Below are 22,592 nucleotides of genomic sequence, written 5' to 3' on the forward strand. Positions count from 1 at the left end.
CTAACTATGGGAAAAGGGCAGGAATCAGTGTTGATTTCTTGATGAAAGTCTGGAAGCAGAGACCAGATGTTTCAGTGCATTGCACCCTGATTGGAGGTCCTGCGTGTGCCCTGTGCTGTTGTTCTGCTGTGGTTTCCCCATTGCTTAATGATGAAATTAAAACCACCCACAGGAAACACACAGGACTCTTCCACTTACACACATCTGACTATGTATATGCAAATGAAAACACTGGAGCCCTTGCTTTCATCCCAACATGCTTCTTTCCAGACCATGGGAAACTATCTGGGAATTACCTGTGTGATGGGGACAGCTCACTTGGGCACATGGCAGGGTACTTGGGATTACCAGGTGTTGGACTTGGATGATCCCAGGGTGTCCTTTACAACTCAGAATATTCTGATTCTATTTTATGATTGTATTCTATACTTTGTGATCTTTCACCATAGAATTATTTTTGATTTTGCTTTAATCTGCATTTTTGACAGTGATGTTAGTCAAGTTCCTTTTGGTAACTGGCACAAGAAAATAGAGATGGCCGAACATCTGCAATGCCACAGCAACTCAGGACCAGAAATCCATAGCCACTCTTTCTTCAGGAAGTCTTGTACAATAAAACTGACTAAAACCCTCACATGTATCTTCTGTAAACCAGGCCATAAACAATCTGGTTCACAGAAGTATTTCTAAAATGTCAGTGCTCACTGAGGGACACTTACATTCTTGTAGTTTCATTTGTAGATGTCAGAGGATCAGCGTGGTGATCTCCCTGCTGGAGAGGGAGATGATAAAAATGGCTGTGATGTAGTTGATGCAAGGCCAGACAGAAGCAGCAGGTTGTCACTTTTTGGAAAGTAAGTTCCTACTTATACTCCTTTTTTTGTTGTTATATCAGCTGCCATGGTACTCCTTAAATCAAAGAAACATAAAAAGGCTTGATTTGGTGTTCAGTTTGCCGTGTCCACAATGTTATTGTTGGTCTGGATGGAAAGATGGTTTATGTTGTATGAATTTAATGTATCTTGTCTGTACCTTAAAGCATTTCTTTGTAATATCCTCTATGGGGAAACCTATAATATCTCCCATAAGTTTTATTTGGCAGCTAAGAGACCACCAAGTTCATTTAGCATCAATTACAGTCCCACATCTAAAACATTGACCTTTGGTGGAGCTGGGAATTGAATATGCCATTAATTATCTATTTTACTGCACTCAGCTCAGCTAATCTCCAGCATCACTGGAATCCCCTGCTGGCTGTCTAAGTTACTTTAAAGCCTGGATGTGCCATCTAGGTTGTAGCACAAAGAAGCCTCACCAAGTCTAGAGATGTAACCCCTTACAGAACACATTAAAAGCCTTTCATTTTAAAGCATAGTAGTCTCACTGAAGAATAAGCTTGCTTCATTAAACCAGTGGGAAGCAAGAACTGTTTACTGCTTGTCTGCACTCCTGAAAACACTGGATAAATATGATTGGAAATGCAAAAAATGAAAAATGAACATGCAAAGTTTATAAATGCTGTTGAATGTCAGCAAATGGCTATTTCACATTGGATTTAGTCAGATTTTGCAAGAGATATTTGATCTAAAAGTCTAATGCTTTTGCAGAGAGGTTTTGATTTTTTTAATATTGGAAATTTACATTAAAGTGAGCAGTGTAATTCAGAGAATGCATGGCTAATATACTTTTATTTTTGCTGTTTATTCTATGAGTTTAATAGGGGTAACAAATTTGTGAGAGAAGTGAAGATGCTTTAGTCTTAGAAGATTTTTGATGTGCTGTTAAGCAAATCACTGTACTTTGTCTCATTTTATCATTCCTCAAATATGTTTCATGATGTGTATGTGTATTATTAATTTTAACAAATTGACAAATGTAACATTTGTTTCTAAATCTTGTCAAATATTTTTTCAAAGGTTTCTTTTCAACTTTATAAAATGTGTGTTTTGATATTTGATTTGGTCTTCTTTATAAGAGGTGATATGCTAATACTGTTACTAAATTATGCAACTCAAAGTTAATAATTGCCAAAGAAAAGGCAATAATCAGCATTTCTATGATTTTTTCCATAAGAATTTTTTCAAATAATTTGGCTATTCATCAGTTTGAGGCATTCATCTTTTGGGAACTCCTTGAAGATGCAGTATGCAACATTTTTCTTTAGAAGCAAAAAATTGCTCAGATTAAATATGAGGTAATTGAGAGAATTCAACTTAGATTTTGTAGGAAAAAATTCTTTTTAGAAATCTAACAGAGTTTCTTGAAGAAAGTAGTAATTTCTTAAAGAGGAATGAGGTGCTTGACAATTAAGTTATTTGTCTTTGTCCTACAGAAACTAAAAGCCTTTGGTCCGAAGGAAAATAGGGGAGGAATGTGAGAGGATAAAGGAAAATGGGATCTGATCTAAACTATGATTAAGGATGATAAAGGAGAAAGTAAAGAGAGAATGATCACTCTTTGTGCCTCCCAGGGAATCTAGGGGACATGCAACGAAAAGTTCATGCAGTAGGTTTGAAACAAGTGTTAAGATGTAATTTTAACATAGTGCAGAATGTCACTGTAGCCAGGGGATATGCAGGTGTCAAGATTTTAGGTACATTCAGAAGAGATTAGATGTATGTGTGGAAGAAAATTCCAGATGTTAACATCTTTGGTGAAGATGCTCCCAAGTCGTGTCTCTGTGAGAATATTCTGTATTCAGTTTCTTTTGTTTGCTTTCTTCAGACTCATTCCTAGTCAGTACCAGGTACCAGGCTAGATGCATTTGTACTTGGACCAGTGGGGCTCTCTGTCCTGATTGCCAAAGCTTCATTTTGACAGCATGAAGAAATATATCTTAAATAAGGTGTCCAGAACGCTTTGGAGTGACTACAATTTACCGTCCCTTTTTATTTGTTTTATCCACCCAGTCTTTTACCAGTTGTGCAGTACCCTCAATGAAATTCTTCACTGCATTTCATGTACTATTGCTTAACATAAGTAAGTTCAACGGGAAAACAAGAAACTTGTGATGTTACATGAGCACTTTAATTTTAATTGGAGAGAACATAGCAGTGAGAAGCCAAATTGAAAGCTGTGCAGAAAGACCAGCTGTTTCCAGGAGCTTCACAGCTCCAATTTGCCACTCTCTGGCTGTGACTGGAGATCTGCCCTGTCACAGCAGTAGCTAGAAGTAAATTAAAATCTTACTCACTGCAGCAGCATGTTTCTCTCTGAGAAGTCTGTGAAGCTGCTGTACCAAGGAGGCCACGAGGCTCAGAACAAGCCAGGATGGTCAGATTCTTCTGACATCTCAACAATTTATGGGAATTATCTTCTACATATTTCCTTCTCTTTGGAAAAGTGCTAATACTTAACTAATGTTGGTGAGAAAAACTGTCCGGTGGGAAAAAGAGTTGGAAGAAATTTTGGATTAAATGTGCCAGCCGGGTTTTTATTTAGCCACTAGATGGCAGGAGGGGATTAATTTTGTATACTGAAAAAAAGCGCGAAAAACGGGCTGTGCTGCAGTTGAGCAAAAAGTTATTTTCCAGAAAGCAAATGGTGCACAGGCACATTTTTGGTGCACAGCCTTGCACATTCTGGCAAGGCTGTGCACCAAAAAAAGTTTAAAACACGTTTAAAGAAAGATTCAGCTAAGGATGTCAAATGTGTATTTTATTTTTTAGCTAACTAATAGAATTTTTCCCATCCAAGTATGGGGTTTTTTGCTATGCTATGTGTACTCCTTTGACACTTTTAAGGCTATAAATAAAGTCGTGCATCTCCACAGGAAGAGTTAATAACTTAATTTGGTATCTTTTGTGTTTTATTGGAGACCTCCATTAGGGAGATTGATAGCAGCAAATGCATTTTAGCATCCAGGAAAGTTAATGTAACATGAAATGGAATAAAATTGCGCTGTGTTAAGTAGAGCTAAGATTTCTCTTAATCCTAATTAAAGTTGTTGTTTTTTTTTTTTTTTTGAAAAGCTGCATCCAGAAATTCCCAAGGCTTGGTAGATTTTCATTTGCATTGTCAAAAATCCTGACTGCTCGTGGGCTTCAGTGAAGGAACAGTGCAGAAGAGTTTTGTTACTAGTAGTATCTAGGCACCAGTTTTATCCTAATTTAATAGTATAGAATCATTTGTCATCTGGTTACTTTTATCTACTCCAGCCATCATGTCTTGTTTTATAGTCAATATTCCCTTTCTCATCTGGAAACAGAAACCACAATTTAAATATCTATTCAAAAATCTTTACAAATACTTAGTTACAAAAGGAAGCGTGTGATTCTATAGTGCCCTCAATGCAGACACATTATATGGATTGTAAGAAAACCCCACTAAGAAATTTCAGAGGTTTTTTGGAGCATTTAGTCACCATGAATATTTTGGCTGTTTAACACTGCAAATCCAAAATATCTATAAGATATTTATTTCTGTCTAGTCACACCACTTTAAAGTTTGAGACTTTTGAGTAATTTGGAAGTTTCCTGGAAATGCCACCTTCTGTAGTTCAGTGGTTTTGTAGTTATATTGTTAAGATATCTACCAGGTTTGTAAATTAGTATTTAGATGAAGAAGATTCATGGATATATACCTTTTATTTTCATGTGTACAGTATTTATTTGGGTTGTAGGACATCAAAGTGGGGGAGCAAAGATGTTACCAAAGGCTATTTTAACTTCATGACCCTTGTCTCAGTATAGCCATATTTCTCAACATAAATAACCTTGTCCTTCAAAGGATAAATATTCATTTTTGAGATTCATCCTCAGCTGAACCTCAGGTCTGGAGTTGTAACAGCTGTAGAAGGTTGTCTTTCTTTCAGCTAAGCTTTTCTGTTGTTCCTCTGTCTTTTGGGGATCTATTTTCTATAATTTTTTTAGAGTATCACTTCATTCTAAATTGGAAAGGCCCAAGGATCATCAAGTCCATCCCATAAGTGCCTGTATGGGCATTACCAACAGCTTATTTTTATATTGATTTGTAAAATAAGCTACTTTCAGGTAGAACTTATATGGAGAACAGCTTCACACCGATGCAGATACTAATGTTCTCCACAGTTGTCCATTCTGTTCCACATTTTTCAGTGTCAGAATATAATAGACCTTTCAAAATAAATATTGCTAAGAAAAGTATCTCTTTTATCCTTAGATAGACTAAAAATAGCAAGCTACTTTAAAGCAACTAACAGCTGATGAATCATTATCTGAAGTTATGTTCTGGGCTGCAGCTCAGATGTCTGAGCTGACCTCCTGTTTCAGCCTCATGTTTCCTTAATGTCTCTAAGGAAGTCACTGTCACAGCTCCAAAATCTGTTACAATATAATTTTAATTTTGTTTGGAGTTTGCTTGTTCTGCTTAGCACAAGGTAAATATCAATTCGTTATGTTCACCCGAAAGCATCCACCATAAAATTTCAGAAGTAATTTATAGTCTGGAAAACTTCCTACAAAGACAATTAAGAAATTGTAACAAAGCAAACAGGGATATTTCATTTTTATTACTCTTTTTTTAAGTCAGAGGTTGTTCTGGTTTGTTTTGGTTTTGTTTTATTTGTTTGTTTGGGGAATTTGGTGGGGTTTTATTGTGTGTATGTGTGTGTGTCTGTGTTTTGGAGGTGTTGTAGTTGTTTTGTTAAAGCAATTTTTGTTAGATCTGGAACTGAGCTTCTGGAGAACACTACAGGAATATTTAACAATGGGTGGAAACTGTGGCCAGTGCTTGTACTTTCCCTTGGATGCTTACTGCATTTACCTCATAGGAAAAGCCCAAGTATCTTGAAATAGTATTTAGTCTATATTACAAGAACTCATTGATTCACAGTCAATATTTGTTTCCAGTCTCCTTGGAGCCTTTTTTAATGTGAAGTACAGCAAACACTGTGTTATCCAGAAACTGTATCTGAAGTAATCACAGTCAAGTATCCTAATTAAGTTTTGTAATTAGTGTAGTGATTTATTTCCTTCATTACAACAAACTCTGGGCTGTATCATCCAGAATTTGGAGGACAGTTATTTTGTAGGGTGACATTAAAGCTTTCAGAGCAATCCAAACAAATTTAAGCCAAATTTATAATAAACCAAAACTGTTTGAGGGTAAATATGTCTTGGGGTCTTTCGGGTCACCCTGAGATTGTTAAAAGTCTCTTTTCCCAGCCCAAGCACTTGAAGAAGGAGTCAGGGCTCTTCAGTTCTCAGTCTCAAGGTTGTTTCTTGTATCTTATCTATAAAATTCTTTCCCCTGTCCAGCTGAGGTCTGTCCAGCAGGACAGTTCCAGGCACTCTGCCTGCCCCCAGGGTGGTGTTATGTCTTTATACTAAAAACTACATATACAGTGTTTACAATTACTTTCTAATACCTATCACCTATGTTAGACAGTGAGCTTCTACTCTAAACCAATCTGTGAGTGCCACCATCACAGCAGAAGATGGAGGCCAAGGAGAAGAAAAAGGAGAAAGGCAGGACATGCCCAGTTCCCTCCATCTTGCCTCCTGAACCCCCATACCAGAAACCCCAAAATCTACTTTTTCACCCCATGATAACTTCACTATTATTCTACCTAGACTGTTGTGGCTTGCTGATCTTCATCTAAGGTTGGTAATTTGCTCCACAGGTTATAATCAAACCCACAGGTGTTTTAGGCTCCATGCCAGGGTCTCTGAGCCCCCTGGCAGGGGTCTTGGCCATCCTGGACAGCCAGAGGGATGTTCTGGGTCCCCACAAATATGTAGGAAGTAGTTGTATTAGTTAAAGTATAGAGAGGCTTTGTAAACTATGCATGTTAATTTGCATTATTTTGCTGGAAATATTCATTGTGTGAATATTGTAGCAATGGTGGATCAGGTTTTGACAGAAGGAAGAGGAGAAGTCTGCTGTCCCACCTCCATCTCAAAATCTATTTTCCTGTACTCTTGCACAGGAGCAGAGATAGAATGAGTGATGGGAGGGTGTTTTCTGCTTGTCAGCAAAGGTGGCTGGGGCTGCATGACCTCAGCTGGCAGGGTGCTGGCTCGGGGGCTTTGAATGGCCCCACAGAGCAGAACAGTCCAGCGTCACCCAGCGCTGACACAGGCGAACGCTGGGGCCCGGGCTCACAGAGCATCCTGCCCTCTCTGCAATGCAACCCCAGCATGGTGGGCTCCTAGCAGTGCCACAGAACACCAGACTTGCTCCTGAGCACAGGCTGAAGCTGTTTTCAGATGCAGTGTGGAGTACCATTTGATGATGAGCCAAGGTACTGTGGAATGTTATTCGCCTCCTTCCTTCTCTAGCACCTGTTTGGAAAAATCATGAGTTTATAGCCTAAAACAGTTCAGTTTAGCTAATCCTAGCTCAACTGGCATTTTGCAATTGCTAATCCTTGCCAGAGTGTTCTCTGAGCATTAGTGTTTGGAGGGTTTGCTTTATTTTGAGTCATTTTCCAAGCAATCCATATGTACCTGTTAATTTCTCTTAGTACCTATGAAAGGTAAAAGAAGCTTCATCCTTTTTTTTTGCATATAATTGCCAGTTGCCTATGTACATTGTACTGCCTAGGGTATGATCATGCAAGATTTCAGTTTCCAGAACACCCATGGAAGGTATGGATGTGCAGGTTTTCTAGAAATGAGCAGAAAGCCTTTCAGCAAGCAAAATTCTTTATTTGTAAAAATTTACCTTTTGAATGTTTTTTTGGCTATTATGCTGCATACAATATTGTGAGGCCTGCATGGCAGGTATACAGCTAATTGGGAAGCTGAATCTCAATTACAAAGTGATGATTGAGAGTTAAGAACTCTGTTTTGCAGGCATCACACCACAGAATTGTCATGTGGGTTGTAAGTGAACCCTAAAATATTAAATGCACAAAACTAGGGCAATACTTCCTGTTTCTTTTCTTTTTACTTTTTTTTAACTGTTGTGAAATATGGACAATATTAGATCTGTCTGTTGAAACTTCTTGTCCAAAGTGCAGCTGGTTTAGTCCCAATGCACTTGGTCTGCTTCATTGTATATAATAAATTAAATTGCAGTTGTGGTTTTGATTTGAATTAGTTAAGGCCATCACTAACACATACTTAAAAAGACAGGAAGGCATACTAAGATTAACTATTAGAACTTCAAAAGACATTTACAAAGTATGCCAGAAGTTGTAGTCTGAGGCTTCTTCTTTCAAACAGCTCAACTCTTGCATTTTCTTGTGAGTTGTTTTGGACTGAGTTTCTCAGTTTTCCAGGTTTTTAGAGAAGATTCTGTCTCCTAATTGGAGATGGATCTGAAACTAAAATGGGACAAAAAAGCTACAAGAGTAGCTTAGAGTCTGAAAAATGTCTTATAATGAGGTATTAAAAATGTATTCAGTGTTTCAATTGATGTTAAATAGTCATACAGGCACTAGCATTGTTCTCTCTTGAGGGAAGCTAATGTGTAATAACCAAAGTTAGGAAATTGCTTCTGGACTGAGATCCACTGTAAACCTCCATTGTGGATGTTTACAATAAGAATGCAAACAATGACTTTACAGTAAGGATGGTTTGTTCAGTGCCTTTTCTTTCCAGGAGGCACCTGTCAGTAAGCTAACCCACACACTCCAGACATAAACATTGCACAGATGGACAAAATGTGAATTTTAGAAATATTCTAGTTTAAAATTATTCCTGTATAGAATCCCAGAGTGGATCAGGTTGGGAGGGACCACAGTGGCTCATCTGGTCCAAGCTCCCTGCTCGAGCAGGGGCATCCCAGAGCACAGGGCACAGGATTGCCCCTGAGGTTGGCTCAGCTGGTTGGAACATGGGGCATCAGGTTTTGTACTACCCTCCCCCTGCAACACAGCCACATGATCTGCAATTGCTTTATGAAATACCTTTGTTTAGACTTCATTTTGTGATGGAGAACTGAGACCAAGAAATACAGAGTTACTTTCCCAGAGTTATTCAACAGCAGAAGCACAACTCATTTTGGTTTGTTTAATACCTTTCATCAAGTTAAATGGGCAAAGCATAGCTAGCATATGGTCCTAATAAATGTATTTTATTCTGTGTTGTACTCTCAGATGTGGTATTAAGAAATTTAGGGAAATGCCAGGATTTCTTTAAGTAAATTGAAGAGGTTTATTTTGCCAATTTTCTGTGAAATCTGTTACAGTACTGTTTCATGTGTTGTATCAAGAACAAAAGTACTTTTTTAGTATGACATTATTTTTTTGGATGAATGGACTCAGTCTAGTCTTGGAAAGAATTTTTTTAATGATAGCTTAGGTCCTTCCCAGCTCTAGTATTATCTTGATAAGTTCAAGGAAATAATCACATTGTTTACCTAACTCCTTTCTTTTGATACTGCTACAGCAGTATTTTCTGTTCAAAATTACTATGTTTACCATTATTTGAAGGGCCTGTGACACAAGTTTCCAGATGAACAAGGGGTACTGTCCTAGTAGGTTCCTGACTATCAGGTTAATTCAAAGAAAAGACTTTGCCTCTGCTGGCTTTGTTTAGTCAGCTGACAGTCTGATTCCAAAGATGCCCTTAAGAAGTCATGAACTAATGGGCAGTTCAAAAAGATACTGAAGGCTGAATAATTCCTGTGGCCCTGTTCTTGAGAGCATTTACAGCCATTATTTTATTGCCTGAGCAGTCCTGTTGCTCCCAGGAGGAAAGTGGAGTGGGTTTGCTGGGGACTGTGGTGTTCCAGCAGCCACACTGGCCATTCCCCTTTATTGCACCCATTCCCAAAAAGGACTTTCAAAGTTTAGACATTTCAGCAAAGCAATATATAAATAGGCAAGGGCAGCACAGACTTCATATATCATCAATAAATATGAACTTCAGACTCCAGTATTATCTGCTTAGCATGTTTTACTGAAATTTTGAATTTCTTTAACAGATGAAACAAGATCCTGACAGGGAACAGAAATCTAGGAACACTAGGTTTTTTGTGTGTGGTATTGTGTTTATGTTTGCTATTCTAAATTGCAGCTGTCAGTTTTCATGCCTTTTGTGTAAGACATGTGCATGCCATGGTAAGCAATGTAGGTGAAATAATGTTTAAATGCCTTTTTGGGGAACTTCTATGTGCAGTTTTGTAGGATCACTTTTCTTCTCTCTGCTAAATGAAGATTTTCTATTGTGTGGAAAATATCCTGACTTTATTATTAGAATTTTTTTCAGTTTTCTTTTGACATCCATCTGGAATATATATTAAAATAACCTCTAAAGACTGGTGATTTTGTTGGTGCTCATCTATCAAAGTCAGCAGTCCTTTGCTAACGTTTGCTAATAGGGAAATTGAAAGTATGCAATGCTTACTTGAACTTCCTCCTATACACTTAGTATTGCCCCTTTCTCCTCAGGAGACTCCTGTTTCAGCTATTAAGCTTTTTCTTTCAGTTTCTCTCCTGGCACATAATTTGCAAGCCTGAGTGTGCACTTTCAAATGCACAGTAATACAGTTTTAGTATTTGGTCTAGACTTTGTGGTTTAGTCTTTATCCCATGTAATCTATGCTTTCTGATTTTTAACAGTAAAGGAATATTCATTTTTATGAAAGACAGTTCAAGTAGTGACACATTGTTCTTGTCCAGAAATCTTGCTGTTCTGCCAGCCTAATGCAATATGAATGGAAAAAGGCAACAGGATAATCTGTTATTTGTATGCAGTTCGAAATCTGTGTGACACAACCAAAACAGATCTGACAAAGAACAAGGAGTGTGGCTTAGAGAACTTTAGATCTAAAAAGCTCTAGTCAGGTTTAACAAGTGTCTTTTGCTTGATATTGCCCACAGGGTTCAATTAAAAAAAATTCAAAGTGGGGAGAGCGTACAGTAATTAGAGGTGTATTAAATACAGTGAAATTAGACTGGATAAAGGTATTAAAGCTGAATAAAAGAGTTAAAGCTGGTAGTTTTAAGAGAAGTTTATGTAGAAGTAGGAGATCTTAATGCATGATCATCAGAAAGCATCAAAAGTATGAATTATGGAGCCCACATCAGACCACTAATTATTGAGACTAAGATAAAAACATAGAACAAAATATTGAACCTTGTTTTGGCTTATTTATAAATTCTGTTAATTCTGTTTCCTGTTCAGTTTTTTTTTTTTTAATGAATAAATCTAAATTGATCTCCAGCACACTCAGTTTTACTGCACATAGCTTATAATGCCTTGTGAATTAAAACACAATTGTATTTGCATTTTCACTGTTTTCTGTCTATCCTTTCACGATCTTTTTAAATAAATAAGTCCAGTCCAGGATTTTTCCCCAGGAGAGCAAACAGCATTTGTGATGAGCAGTAGTCACAAACATAATTTTTATTGTGCATGCAACAGTGGAAGGAGAGTGGGAGTTTTTAGGCAGAAAGGGCAACACAGCTACACAAACTGCATAATAATAAATCAGCAATATAGGCTATGTAAGTTTCTTTAGAGGCCTCAGAACTAATGCATTGTCTCATGCACTCCACAGTAATGTAACTTAATGGGAAACTTATTCAAATGAAGCCTATAGAGAGTCCCAAAATGTCAGAAGTCCTAAGGGAAACATCTCAGTTGTTTGTAGGGGATAAAAGAGCATTGCAACTTAAGACACCTTGCATCCCACAACACTTAAGGGTATGAAAGCTCTGGTGGGTGTCAGTGGATTACCTGAGGATGTTTGTACTGCCCACTGCTCTGAACCTGCCCAGACTCAACAGAAAGGCTGAGAATATGACAGAAACTAGAATAAAACTATTCCCCAATGCCAAAAAAGCATTTGGAGTCCAGAAGGAGTCCTGAAGGTGTTTTGCAAAGACACCATGTTTTCAAGGGCAAATTTTCTTTTATTGGAAACATTTTATCGGTTATTCAAAAATTATATTGCACATTGTATACAAGAAGGAAGACAGAGTAAAACTGTCAATGTTTTGAGATATTCCTTATCAAGGAAAGGCAAAGTTTACTGAACTGCATAGAGCAGAGTAAGACACAGTTCTCTCCTTTTGTGGGTTTACTTTAAATAGAAGTGAATGGAATCAGTGTGGCCTTTTCCACCCAACTCTGAATGTCAGCTCCCTTAAATTAAATAGTATAGAATTGTAGAATTTTTTTTATCTGCCTACATTTTTCAGCACACCAGGAAAAGGCCCTAATTTTCCTGGGGGAGAAGGGAACTATAGCTTTTTTTTAAAACCTAGATATCTCTCTGTAATACCATTTTTAGAGTTTATTTTGAACAACTCTCCCTGGAAAAGAACAACCACTTAAATAGCCAGACAGAGGAGTAGATGAATGTTAGATGAATAAAGATAATGCTCAAGGAAGCCTTTGTCCTGCACATGGATTCTTAATATGTTGGTATGTCACACTAATATATGGCAGCAGCAGGGACTGAGGAAGGTGCCTGTAGAAAGGAAGTCAAAGGAGAGGAAATCACAGCTGCTAAGAGACACTGCTTTATTTTTTCTAAATAATCTTCAGGCATAGTTAAATGTTGTTGGTGATATTTTTATCCTTAAATCTTGAACCATATTGAAACAATAATTTATTCCAAGTATAAGAGAAAAGAAGGTTTGTTGTGATTAGTACCAGTCCTTTATACGATCATGTCCACTACTTGTGCAAGGGAGGTACATCCATTGACTTTGGCAGAATTTTAGCCACTCATGCTGATAAAACACTTTACTACTATTTAAAAGTTCAGTAATAAAATGATAAATAAAATAGATAACTTTAATTTTATGTTTGAAAAATGAGAAGTTGATAATAATGATTTCCTCAGGGTTGATACTGACTGAGTCTAGACTTGCTGAAATCACATTCCCAAATATGCAGTTGGCAAGGCTGAGGCTGGGTTTTAGAGACACAAGGTAAGGGTGAAAATGTGCAGCTATATGAGAGTGGCAAAATGGAGTTTCAGTTTTTCTGAACTTTTAACCAAAGGGAGAAAACACGAAATACATGGCAGCAATAATGGGGAGAGTATTTCTGTATAAGGGAAGGATCAATGACCACTTATGGTGTGAGGAATAATGGCACAGCTGTAATTAAGACCTGAAGAATGAGTAAACAGTCATGAAATTCAACTTTTTGTTTAGTCCAGGCAAGTTTGAATCCCAAAAGAGGGAAATTAAAGACACTAGATGTCAGAGAAGCAGAAAGAAATCAAACAGAGGGCACATAGTTTAAAACATTTTATAACAGCATATAACTAATCTGTGGAAACCCTTTTGGAAAATACAGTAATTAGAAAGCTTAGTAAGAGCAGCAGTAAACATTTATACTAGATGGTGTCCAGTTCAAAGTTCAGAAAAAAAGATTTAAGCTTTCAATCATAAGTCTGCCTGTCACTGACTGGAGATTTCCCTTAAGGCCTGATTATTACTTATTTATAACTGTATTAGTTATCATTACAAGGTCTGATTTAGCTTGTTAAGTCTGAAAAGTTGCACATTGTGCTGTCAGTGTGGTCCAGTCAGGCAGTTCCCATATTGTGCTATGTTGGACTGCAGGTCCAGCCTTAGTGTAATCCACAGCCTTTGCTCCCTTATTTATTCACTTGGGACTGATGCCAGAAGGTTTCTGGAACTTTTTGTTGTCTGCTGGTAAGGAAGTGATGGGCGTGACCATGCTGTGGGTTTTTGGGTATCTCATTAACCTGGGAGGAATCATTGGACTAAAACCACAGTGTCCTGGGAAGGAAATGGAGAAATGAGCTGCCAAGGCTTGTCTGTGGTGTTTGCCATTGACTGGCACACAGCTTCTGGCTGCTCCTGAGAATTCCAGCAGCAGGAATTACATCCCTTAAACTCACGAGTGTTTCTGCATGAATGAGTGCAAACTATTGAACTTGGGAGTGAGGTGGTTTCAGAGAAGTTGTGTGGCTGCATTGCTGTGCCACTTAACCCTTGCTGCTGTTTTCAGTGGGGCTTTTCGTGGGGTAATGTGGCTGCCTGATTTCTGGGCTGGATTAGGTCACTTCGAGCATTTTAGAAGAGCAGACAGTGCAAACATGATACTGCTCAAATGGGTCCATCCTTGAGTGTTGACAGCTGCTCATGGGTTGGACATAAATAGAAATCTGTGCACAATCCCCTTGAAAATCTCCTGTTGTCTATAACAGCCACTGTTGAATGACTTTTTCAGGAAATCACTGAAGCCAGATAAATCTGTAAAAACTGGAACCTGTGGGCTGAGGAAATGCCTCTTCATGGACCTGAGTGGTTATTTGTTGTTCTGAAATTTCTTTTTCTCTCTTTCACAAAGAACTGTCTGGTGATCAAAGACCGGGGAAATTTTAGGTTAAAATAAGAATCCAAAATCTCTTTCAAAGTCAAATGTAATACCAGCATCATAGAGTTCTGACTGATTCTTTAGAAGAATTAGTTAAGAATTGGTTAAGACTTTTTCTTGAAGCAAAGCATATTTAATTATTGCTTCCAGAGCCCTCAAGAAGCATATGCAGGGATAATATCCACACTTGAAATTTGTCAGAAAAAAACCCTGTATTTCCAGACATAATCCTCAAGTAGATACAGTTCAGTATCTTGTTTTTCAGTCTCTAAGGGAAGTCTAAAAGAGGACATGATATTAAGATGGTCACATGTGAAAAGAGTATAATGGAAGCCTGCCAGGTGCAGCTATTTAATTTGGCCCTTTATAATAGAATGTGACAGCACTCAAAGATAAGAAGAAGCTGTTTTGAAATTGAATTGCAGTAGCATTTATACATGATGAATCATTTAAAGAAGGTTTATTATAGATTCCAATTGGTCTTGTCCTTTAGTAATAAAAAAGAGGATACTTAAAGCTAAAAGACCACCATTGTTAAATCAGGCAGGTAAGAAAATATATTACCTAAACAACATTTAATCAATTCATAGCAATCTCACGTCTACAGGTTATTATTGAAGCAAATAAATTCCTATTTCTTTAGGAAGATGTCAGGATGAGAATAGTGAAAGTACTTAAATTAATTGAGGTTATAGGAAAAATTTAATGTTATAACTAAGCTGTATTATACAGTTCTCTGTGCTGTGAAAGTAGTTTATGTTTTCCTCTCAGACATCAGCACTAGATACTATTGGAAGCTGGATGCTGGAACAAATAAGAGAGGTGGCAATAACTTCTTCTGCCCTTTCCTGAGCATTTAAGTGGGCTCCAAAGCTTGTTTATAATTCTGGGATTGAATCAGACTCCTTATAGGCTCGTACTGGTTCAGTTTTGCTTGAGGAAATCATAACCACACCTGAAGCCCCCTGCTTGGACCAAAAAAGCAGTGCTTGTAAAAGCAGATACTGCTGAGTTCCTCATGCTTGTACATCAGGTGTGCATGCTGGCTGTAATTGATTTGGTATTCATACTTTATTTACATTAAATCTGTGAGTAATGTCTCTGTTATCCCTTGGCATCTCTTTCTAATCCAGTGTAAGGCTCCAATACACAGCAAAATGATCAGTACCCAAGAATATTTATTAATATAACCCAGTAACATCATCATTATAATAGTTTGATTTGTTTGTTCTTAGGTTTTATTTGACTAAGTTCAGGTATCAATGATTACATTGAAATGTAATCATTGTATGTCAGTCATATGTAATCAATGTAATGTGCTTGGGTCTTTGCATAGATTCAGACTGCTGTTTGGCAGACTAAATTAACACATGAATTTTTCACATCTGTAACCTTTTTCAGTAGAAACTACCTACTTCTTAGTCTTAATCTGCACAAAATTTAGGGATGATGGTGATTCAGTTGGGTAAACTGCATATCTTCATGTTCCTGGAATGGCTACTGAGGGAAATGTGTCTGTCCTTACATTAATTACTTACAGTAAAAGTCAAATATGTCCAGAAATAGTTTCCAAACGGTTGCTGCCAGCCTCACTTCATGCAGGCCATTTGTTTTATCTCTGGGTCAGGATCTGTGTCCTGCTCTTGGCTGCAGTTCACTCCAGAGTTACTTCACTTCGTCAGAATCCATCCACAAAATAATCACTTCATGGAAATCATGAGATCTTTATCCCTCAATCCAAAATGTAAATGAAGAAAACAAATATTGGAGAAGGAGAAACATTGGGCAGGGCTGCATGAGTGGTTTGAATTACGGTAAATAGGCCATGCATGTGACTGGTCACTAACAATAATTTCATTTGGTTCACCTAGAAAAAAGAAGAATGGAGAAGAAGAGCAGCCAAAGCCCTCTCTTAGTAACCAATACCGAATTGTTACACCCACATTCCAGTATAATATGGATTACAAGAAAGTTGGCAAATGTATTATTATAAACAACAAAAATTTTGAAGACAAAACAGGTAATGTTCTTTCTTTGATGATACTCATTACAGACCATAGAATTTTTATACTTTTTTATTTTCATGCTTATACTTTAATCAATAAGTATTCTATTTTTAGGACATGCAATTTTAATGAGGGTTTTTATCTTTTTTGATAAATAGTTGTTTCTAAAACTTTTCCTGTTCTCTAACACCTATGTTAGAGTGGCTCTTTTCAACATCTTTTCAGTATATGTCTCAAACACCATGTCTCCTTGCTGTACCAACTTCAAACTAAACCTTTGTTCCAGAGTGTAAAACTATGTTGTTAAAATTTGAACTTTGGCATCTGCAACCCATGTTATAAATTATCTGTCCCTGAGCTGCAGCTGTGAGCTACAAAAGCTAATAGCTGTAGGTGTGCTCTGTTCACACTCCTGCATTCAACTTTCCAGACCACATGTGGTTTCAAGGTAGACAAATAAATACTTGTGTTATAATCAGGTCTGTAGGATTTTTCCTGTACACTTGGCAAACACAGTAAGTTGTTTTCCCCAAAGATTCTGTGTCAGTTCCTTTACTGGGTGTAATAGGGACACTTTTCAGCAGATTTTCCATGGGGTGCTTTGTGTTGTACTGCATAACCAAAAAGAGAGGGATCATCCTTAGAGCTCCTGTGTTGCAAGGTGCTGGGGCCACGCCAGCATTTTTCAGGATGAGATATGTGTTAACACTGAGCATTGCCTTATTTTTAAAATCTCACAATTTGTTCTCAATGCTGCTAGAGGATTGTTTTAAAAACATGTCACCGAGACATCGTTTAATTTTATCAGTGATAAACTTAAACATTTGCCTTTGAACACGTGAATCACTTGGGAGTTGTGTAATGTGCAGTCAACCATGTTCTTTGCTTTCTGGCAGGAATGGGCACACGCAATGGCACTGACAAAGATGCTGGAGACCTTGCTAAGAGCTTTAAAAACCTGGGCTTTGAGGTTGATATACACCATGACCGAAGCCGTGATGATATGGAAAAATTACTGAAAAAAGGTAGAAATTCAGTATCATAGAATGATTTAGAGAGGAACAGACCTTTGGAAATCACTGAATCTAGTCCCTAGTCACAGCAGGTTAAAGCAGAGCAGATTGCTTAGGCCCCACACGTAAAATTTTTTGCATGGAAGGATTTGTTTTCTGAATGGACTGGGCTTAATTCCCCACGTCATCCCCCAGCATCAATTCAGAAATGCACGGTGTTCTTGTGAAGCACTTGTCCTGTGTATTTGCTGAAGAGCCTTCATATTAGATAAGGAGTTCAGCCTGTTGATTCCAGTTGGCTAAACTCAGACTCAAGTGAAGGATGCATCCATGTGCTCAAGGTACTCACCACATTGTAAAAGATGATCCACTCCTTCTCATGCCTGACAGTAGGATCCCAGTGTATATTAAGCCTCAGAAAAATGTGCTTGCTAAATATAATTTCTATTTAAAACATGGCTTCCTTTTGACTCAGAAGTGTTTACCTTGCAGCTGCTGAGGAGAACCACAGTGATGCTGCCTGCTTTGCCTGTATCCTCCTGAGCCATGGGGAAGAAGGGCTCATCTATGGCACAGATGGACCCATGGCTATCAAGAGTCTGACTGCCCTGTTCAGAGGAGACAAGTGCAAAAGCCTTATAGGCAAACCCAAACTGTTTTTCATTCAGGTAATAGCCCTGAGGTAAATACAGTGTCCTACTGCTGCAGCAGGGAAAACATGCTCTGTTGGTTGTCTGCCCTAGAAAAACCCTGTAGCTTGACTTACTGAATGTTGCTGGAGGTTTGTGAAAAAATGTGTTGACAGAAGTTGTCTATGGGTAAAATTATTGTTTGTTTTTAAAAGATAATTTATATACGAGATTCACAGGTGTAAAGAAAATGATCATTTTAATTTTCTACATAGTTTTTCTTGGTAATATATGGACGTCAAAGCAGAAACTCAGTTTTTTGCAGACAGAGCTAAGGACAGTACATAATTTTCAATAGGAATAATACTGTCCAGGTCTCTTTGAATTAAGGCTTCCTCTACAAATTACTTCTTAAAGCAACACTTTTCATCAGTAGCCTAAAAATTTATATTGGATTTTTAAATTAACATGTAATTAATTGTACTAGTTAATACAATTATTAGTTAATGTATTAATTGTATTAGTTAAAATTTTAAAGACAACTGTTTCAAACAGCATTAACTGACATATCATGGGTCTGAATTCTCTTTTTTACATAATACATAGTATTATTTACATAGAAGAGTTGCAGCAGATGTGGTTTTCCCTAGGCTATCCCATCAATTAATCCTCATCCTCAAAGTGAAAACTGTTTTAGACTCTTCATACTACTTAAGTGATGTTTCTTCTAATTACATTTTTGAAATGGTTGCTTTATAGACTTGAAAATTATTTTAATAAAGGTAATCTGCCCTCTTATATAAGCCAGTCAGACTTGTTCTTTTGCAAGAGCTGTCAGTCAAAGCTACTGATAAGAGCTGAAAATTACCCACCAGGACCAGTGTGCCCTTTAGCTAAACCCATGATTAAGAGAAAATTAAGAATCAAAGAGATAAATGGAAAAGTATTAAAAACACAATATACTTGTAATGGGTGGTCAAACACTAGCTCGCATTGTCCACACTGTAGAGTCTCCACCTGTGGAGGCCACTGTCTAGAAATTGTCCAGAAGTCACACTACACACAGCATTATGGAATAATTGGATGCTGAGAATGACTCTAGACTGGTAAAATTAATCATGGTTAGAATAAACCAGTGCTTACATGGTACTTGTTGACAAACAGCTGAGATGCACAGCCTCAACCCCTTTGCCTCCCTCTACTTACAGGATGTATATTTTTCAAAGGGTAAGGTAGTAACTTTATCACTGAACAATTAGATATGCCCCAGATTTGCATCTCTGCTTAGAACTGAATCCAATAAAAAACTTTGATGAATACTAATTGCTATAACACCTTGTTTCTGCTTACCGGAAACATTCTATTTATATTCTCTGCTTTCAGGCCTGCAGAGGCTCTGAATTTGATGAAGGAATACAAACTGACTCTGGACCTGCCAATGACACCCCGGAGACAGATGCCAACCCGAGATACAAAATCCCAGTAGAAGCAGATTTTCTGTTTGCTTATTCCACAGTGCCAGGTAAGGAAAAGAAGGTCAAGATGGGGGTGTAAGCCTGAAAACTCACCATCCATACTGACTGGATTGGAGATGGACCCCCTCATGATACATTGTGCACTGATGGATAAAACACAAAGGCTCGGTGTACATTGGGTATCCACCCCTTCTACGCTGGCTGCAGAGGAAAAGAGAGATTACAGATGGCAAAGGCCAAAGGATTCCCTGTGTCCTGGGAATCCTGCTCTTCCATGTCCTGGAGTGCTGAATATGTGATGAAGGCAGGAAGGGGAATACTTACAGCACAATACTTATCCTCAGAAAGGAAACCTGTGTAATTTTACTTCTTGCAGATTCCCTAATGGCAAAATGTAGAATGGTACTTAAGCAGTGTGAGGTTTGGAGAGTTAACATACATTATTCTCAACTTTAATGAAGTAGGATGTGTAACACAGCCGTTAAGAGTTCAGCTTTCAGTGTGTGCATTGTCAATCTTTGCCCAGAATCTTTCACACAAAAGAGCAAAAATCACTCCCTGTATTTTCTTCCTCGTCTTTTCCTGTCAGGTTATTACTCCTGGAGGAATCCTGGAAGAGGCTCCTGGTTTGTGCAGTCTTTGTGCTCTGTGCTGAACGAGCACGGGAAGCAGCTTGAGATCATGCAGATCCTCACTCGGGTCAACTACGTGGTGGCCACCAACTTCGAGTCGCAGTCGGACGATCCGCGCTTCAGCGAGAAGAAGCAGATCCCCTGCGTGGTCTCCATGCTCACCAAGGAGCTCTACTTCTGACAGGGCACTTCAGTGCAGCCCCTGATGAAAGGTCAGGCTGTGGTTTTGGGTGGAGATTGGTTGTGGACAGCAGTAACACGTTTTTAATAACAGACATGTGGTAACACAAGATTTTTTTAGTAAGATGGGGTATCTGATGGATGGAGAATATGCAATATTTTAAAGAAGCTGTGGGCCAGCCTGACAGCTATCACTAATCATTGTGTCTTGATTTCTCTTAGTGTGGCTGTCATGATTTATGGCTACTGAAGATGTTATGACCCATAAAGCTTTTTCCCAGAAAGCAGATTGTAAATTAAGAATAAAAACAAAAAAATCTTGAGACTCCTTCTCGTTTACTGCTAGCTCATGGAACTGTAAGCTCCTTGGAAATTTCCAAAGACCATCATATTATGGGTATGTCCAGTAATAAAACAGTTTGTAGCTATTTAAAAGGGTGTTTCTTAGTCTAATATATTCATTTTCTTTTAATTGATGATTATTCATGAAGGCTAATGGTTGCTCTGTGCTCAATCTGGAAGTCAGTTTACTTAGTCACCATTCTAGCATAAAATGAATGTGTAAAAAATCAATCTTTTTGGATTATTACCTGAACAGTATAGAAATGTAACAAATAGAACAATCAAAATTAAAATCTCTGTAAAAGATTGGCAAATTTTGCTTGAATGGAACCATACTAAAGTGCCTTTGTAAACATATTTTGCCTTGCAAATGACAATTGACTGAGAGAACAACCTGAAATGGTGGTATTGCATTTCTTCTGCTTGCAGAAATGAAAATGTCTGCTTCTTGATTCAAAAGTTAATGACAAGGCTTTAAAACATTAAAATTTAATGTTGAAAAGGTAGAATTATATGTTCCAGTAACAAATGTATGTTTAGATTTAACTTCTAGTTGCCAAAACTGGAAATGGTTACTTGAATCAGAAACCAGAAGTGCCGTCTTAGTTACTGTACGGTCTTGATTTTGTGTTTTAGAGTTTTGTTGGTGATCTTTATATTTCTACTTTTTATATTTCCTTTAGTTGATAGCTAGGTTGAAAAAACGTAAGTTTAATGATTTAGTTAAACTGATAAAGAATTAGTTGTTCACCCTTTTCCCAGTTAATGTACTCTATACTCCTTGCAATCTTCTGAGAAAATGAAAACCAAGTTAGCAAATTGTTAAGTTTATTTTCTTACAAATACTGTAAAATAGTGAGACATATATATTTTTTCATAAGTCAAATTTACAGTTGTTTGATTTAAATAAATGATGATTTATGGAAATATTGAGCATTACATCAATAAAGGCCTTTTTAAAAAAATTTCTTTTGTATATCTGCATGTTTGTCACTCGATCTGGTGAAACAAAAACCAACCAACATATATCCCAGTCCCTTTCTCTTTGAAGAATGCAGGTGGTCTCTGGCATCTTTTCAGGAGGAGGTTTACAGTGTTAGGGGAAAGGCAGATTAGAAAAGTAATTTGGCATTGAGTGACTTGGGTTGGACAGGCCATGTCCTCTCTTGGAGTAAACCAAAGTTAGTGGAAGTATTTTATTGGAAATACCATGTTCCACCAGTGCTTCATCTTGCTCTTTGTACAGTAAATAGTAGAGTGCTCTAGCAGTGCATGTGAAAGTGTTCTCCCTGTTGCTTCTGCCAAATAGCTCCATCTTAAGCTATTTTCTGGAATTAAGGATGTTCCTGGTTTACCATGGCCAGCCAACATTTCAGGATTTGTTACTTCTCTAGAGGATCTTTCATGTCTTTATAGTTCATTAGTGTTTATTTGCTTGAGGTCTAGCCTGTTTTTAAATTTCTGTGAACAATATTCCCCTGTCTCCAGAACTTCAGTTCCAATATATGAGCTATAGAAAGATCAGCATAAAATACCTGAATACACTGCCTGAGAGGAAAGTAACATGGAAAGATTAACTTAGAGAAGAAGTGAAAGAGAGAAAAACATCCCCTTGTGTCAGGACCAGGATCTCTGCTAGATGAGCATTGCTTTAGATCATGTCCAGATAATTTTATTTCAAAAGAGAATTGTGAACCACCAAACATCAGCCCTGAGTGGTGATGCTGACAGAGCTGGGAGCTGTGCAGCTCTGAGCCTGAAGGAGCCCCCTCAGAGTGAGGAACCCTTGACCCTTTCACTCCAGCAGAGCCAGCTTGCTGAATAGTGATTTAAAAGCTGCAGGGTGTTTTAGCTTTTTTCCCTGATCAAATTTATGACTATTTTCTATTGGAAAGCAATCCCCTTGCCATCTGCAGGATTAGCCAGATGGTTTAGTGTGTAAATCCACTTCCATTATTGATACACTCAATGTTTCTGGAGAGAATCCCAAAAATTCACTTTCAGCCAAGACTAACACTGAAATTACATTGTCATGACATGGGCAGCCCAAGAAGTCCTGCTCCACCATTGTGTGTTTAACT

At 37.8% G+C, this 22,592-nt stretch overlaps 1 protein-coding gene across 1 annotated transcript; it reads left to right on the plus strand.

The window, feature by feature from the left end:
* The first annotated feature begins 741 nt into the window (after positions 1-741).
* On the plus strand, positions 742-21,455 carry CASP7 (caspase 7). The gene is made up of 6 exons (XM_066554726.1): positions 742-854; positions 16,106-16,254; positions 17,137-17,265; positions 17,746-17,921; positions 19,266-19,404; positions 19,947-21,455. The coding sequence occupies exons 1-6, from the start codon at positions 742-744 to the stop codon at positions 20,168-20,170; spliced, it is 930 nt and encodes a 309-aa protein (XP_066410823.1). The 3' UTR covers positions 20,171-21,455.
* The last annotated feature ends 1,137 nt before the right edge of the window (positions 21,456-22,592 follow it).

Source organism: Molothrus aeneus, chromosome 8 (assembly GCF_037042795.1).
Source record: "Molothrus aeneus isolate 106 chromosome 8, BPBGC_Maene_1.0, whole genome shotgun sequence".
NCBI lineage: Eukaryota > Metazoa > Chordata > Aves > Passeriformes > Icteridae > Molothrus > Molothrus aeneus.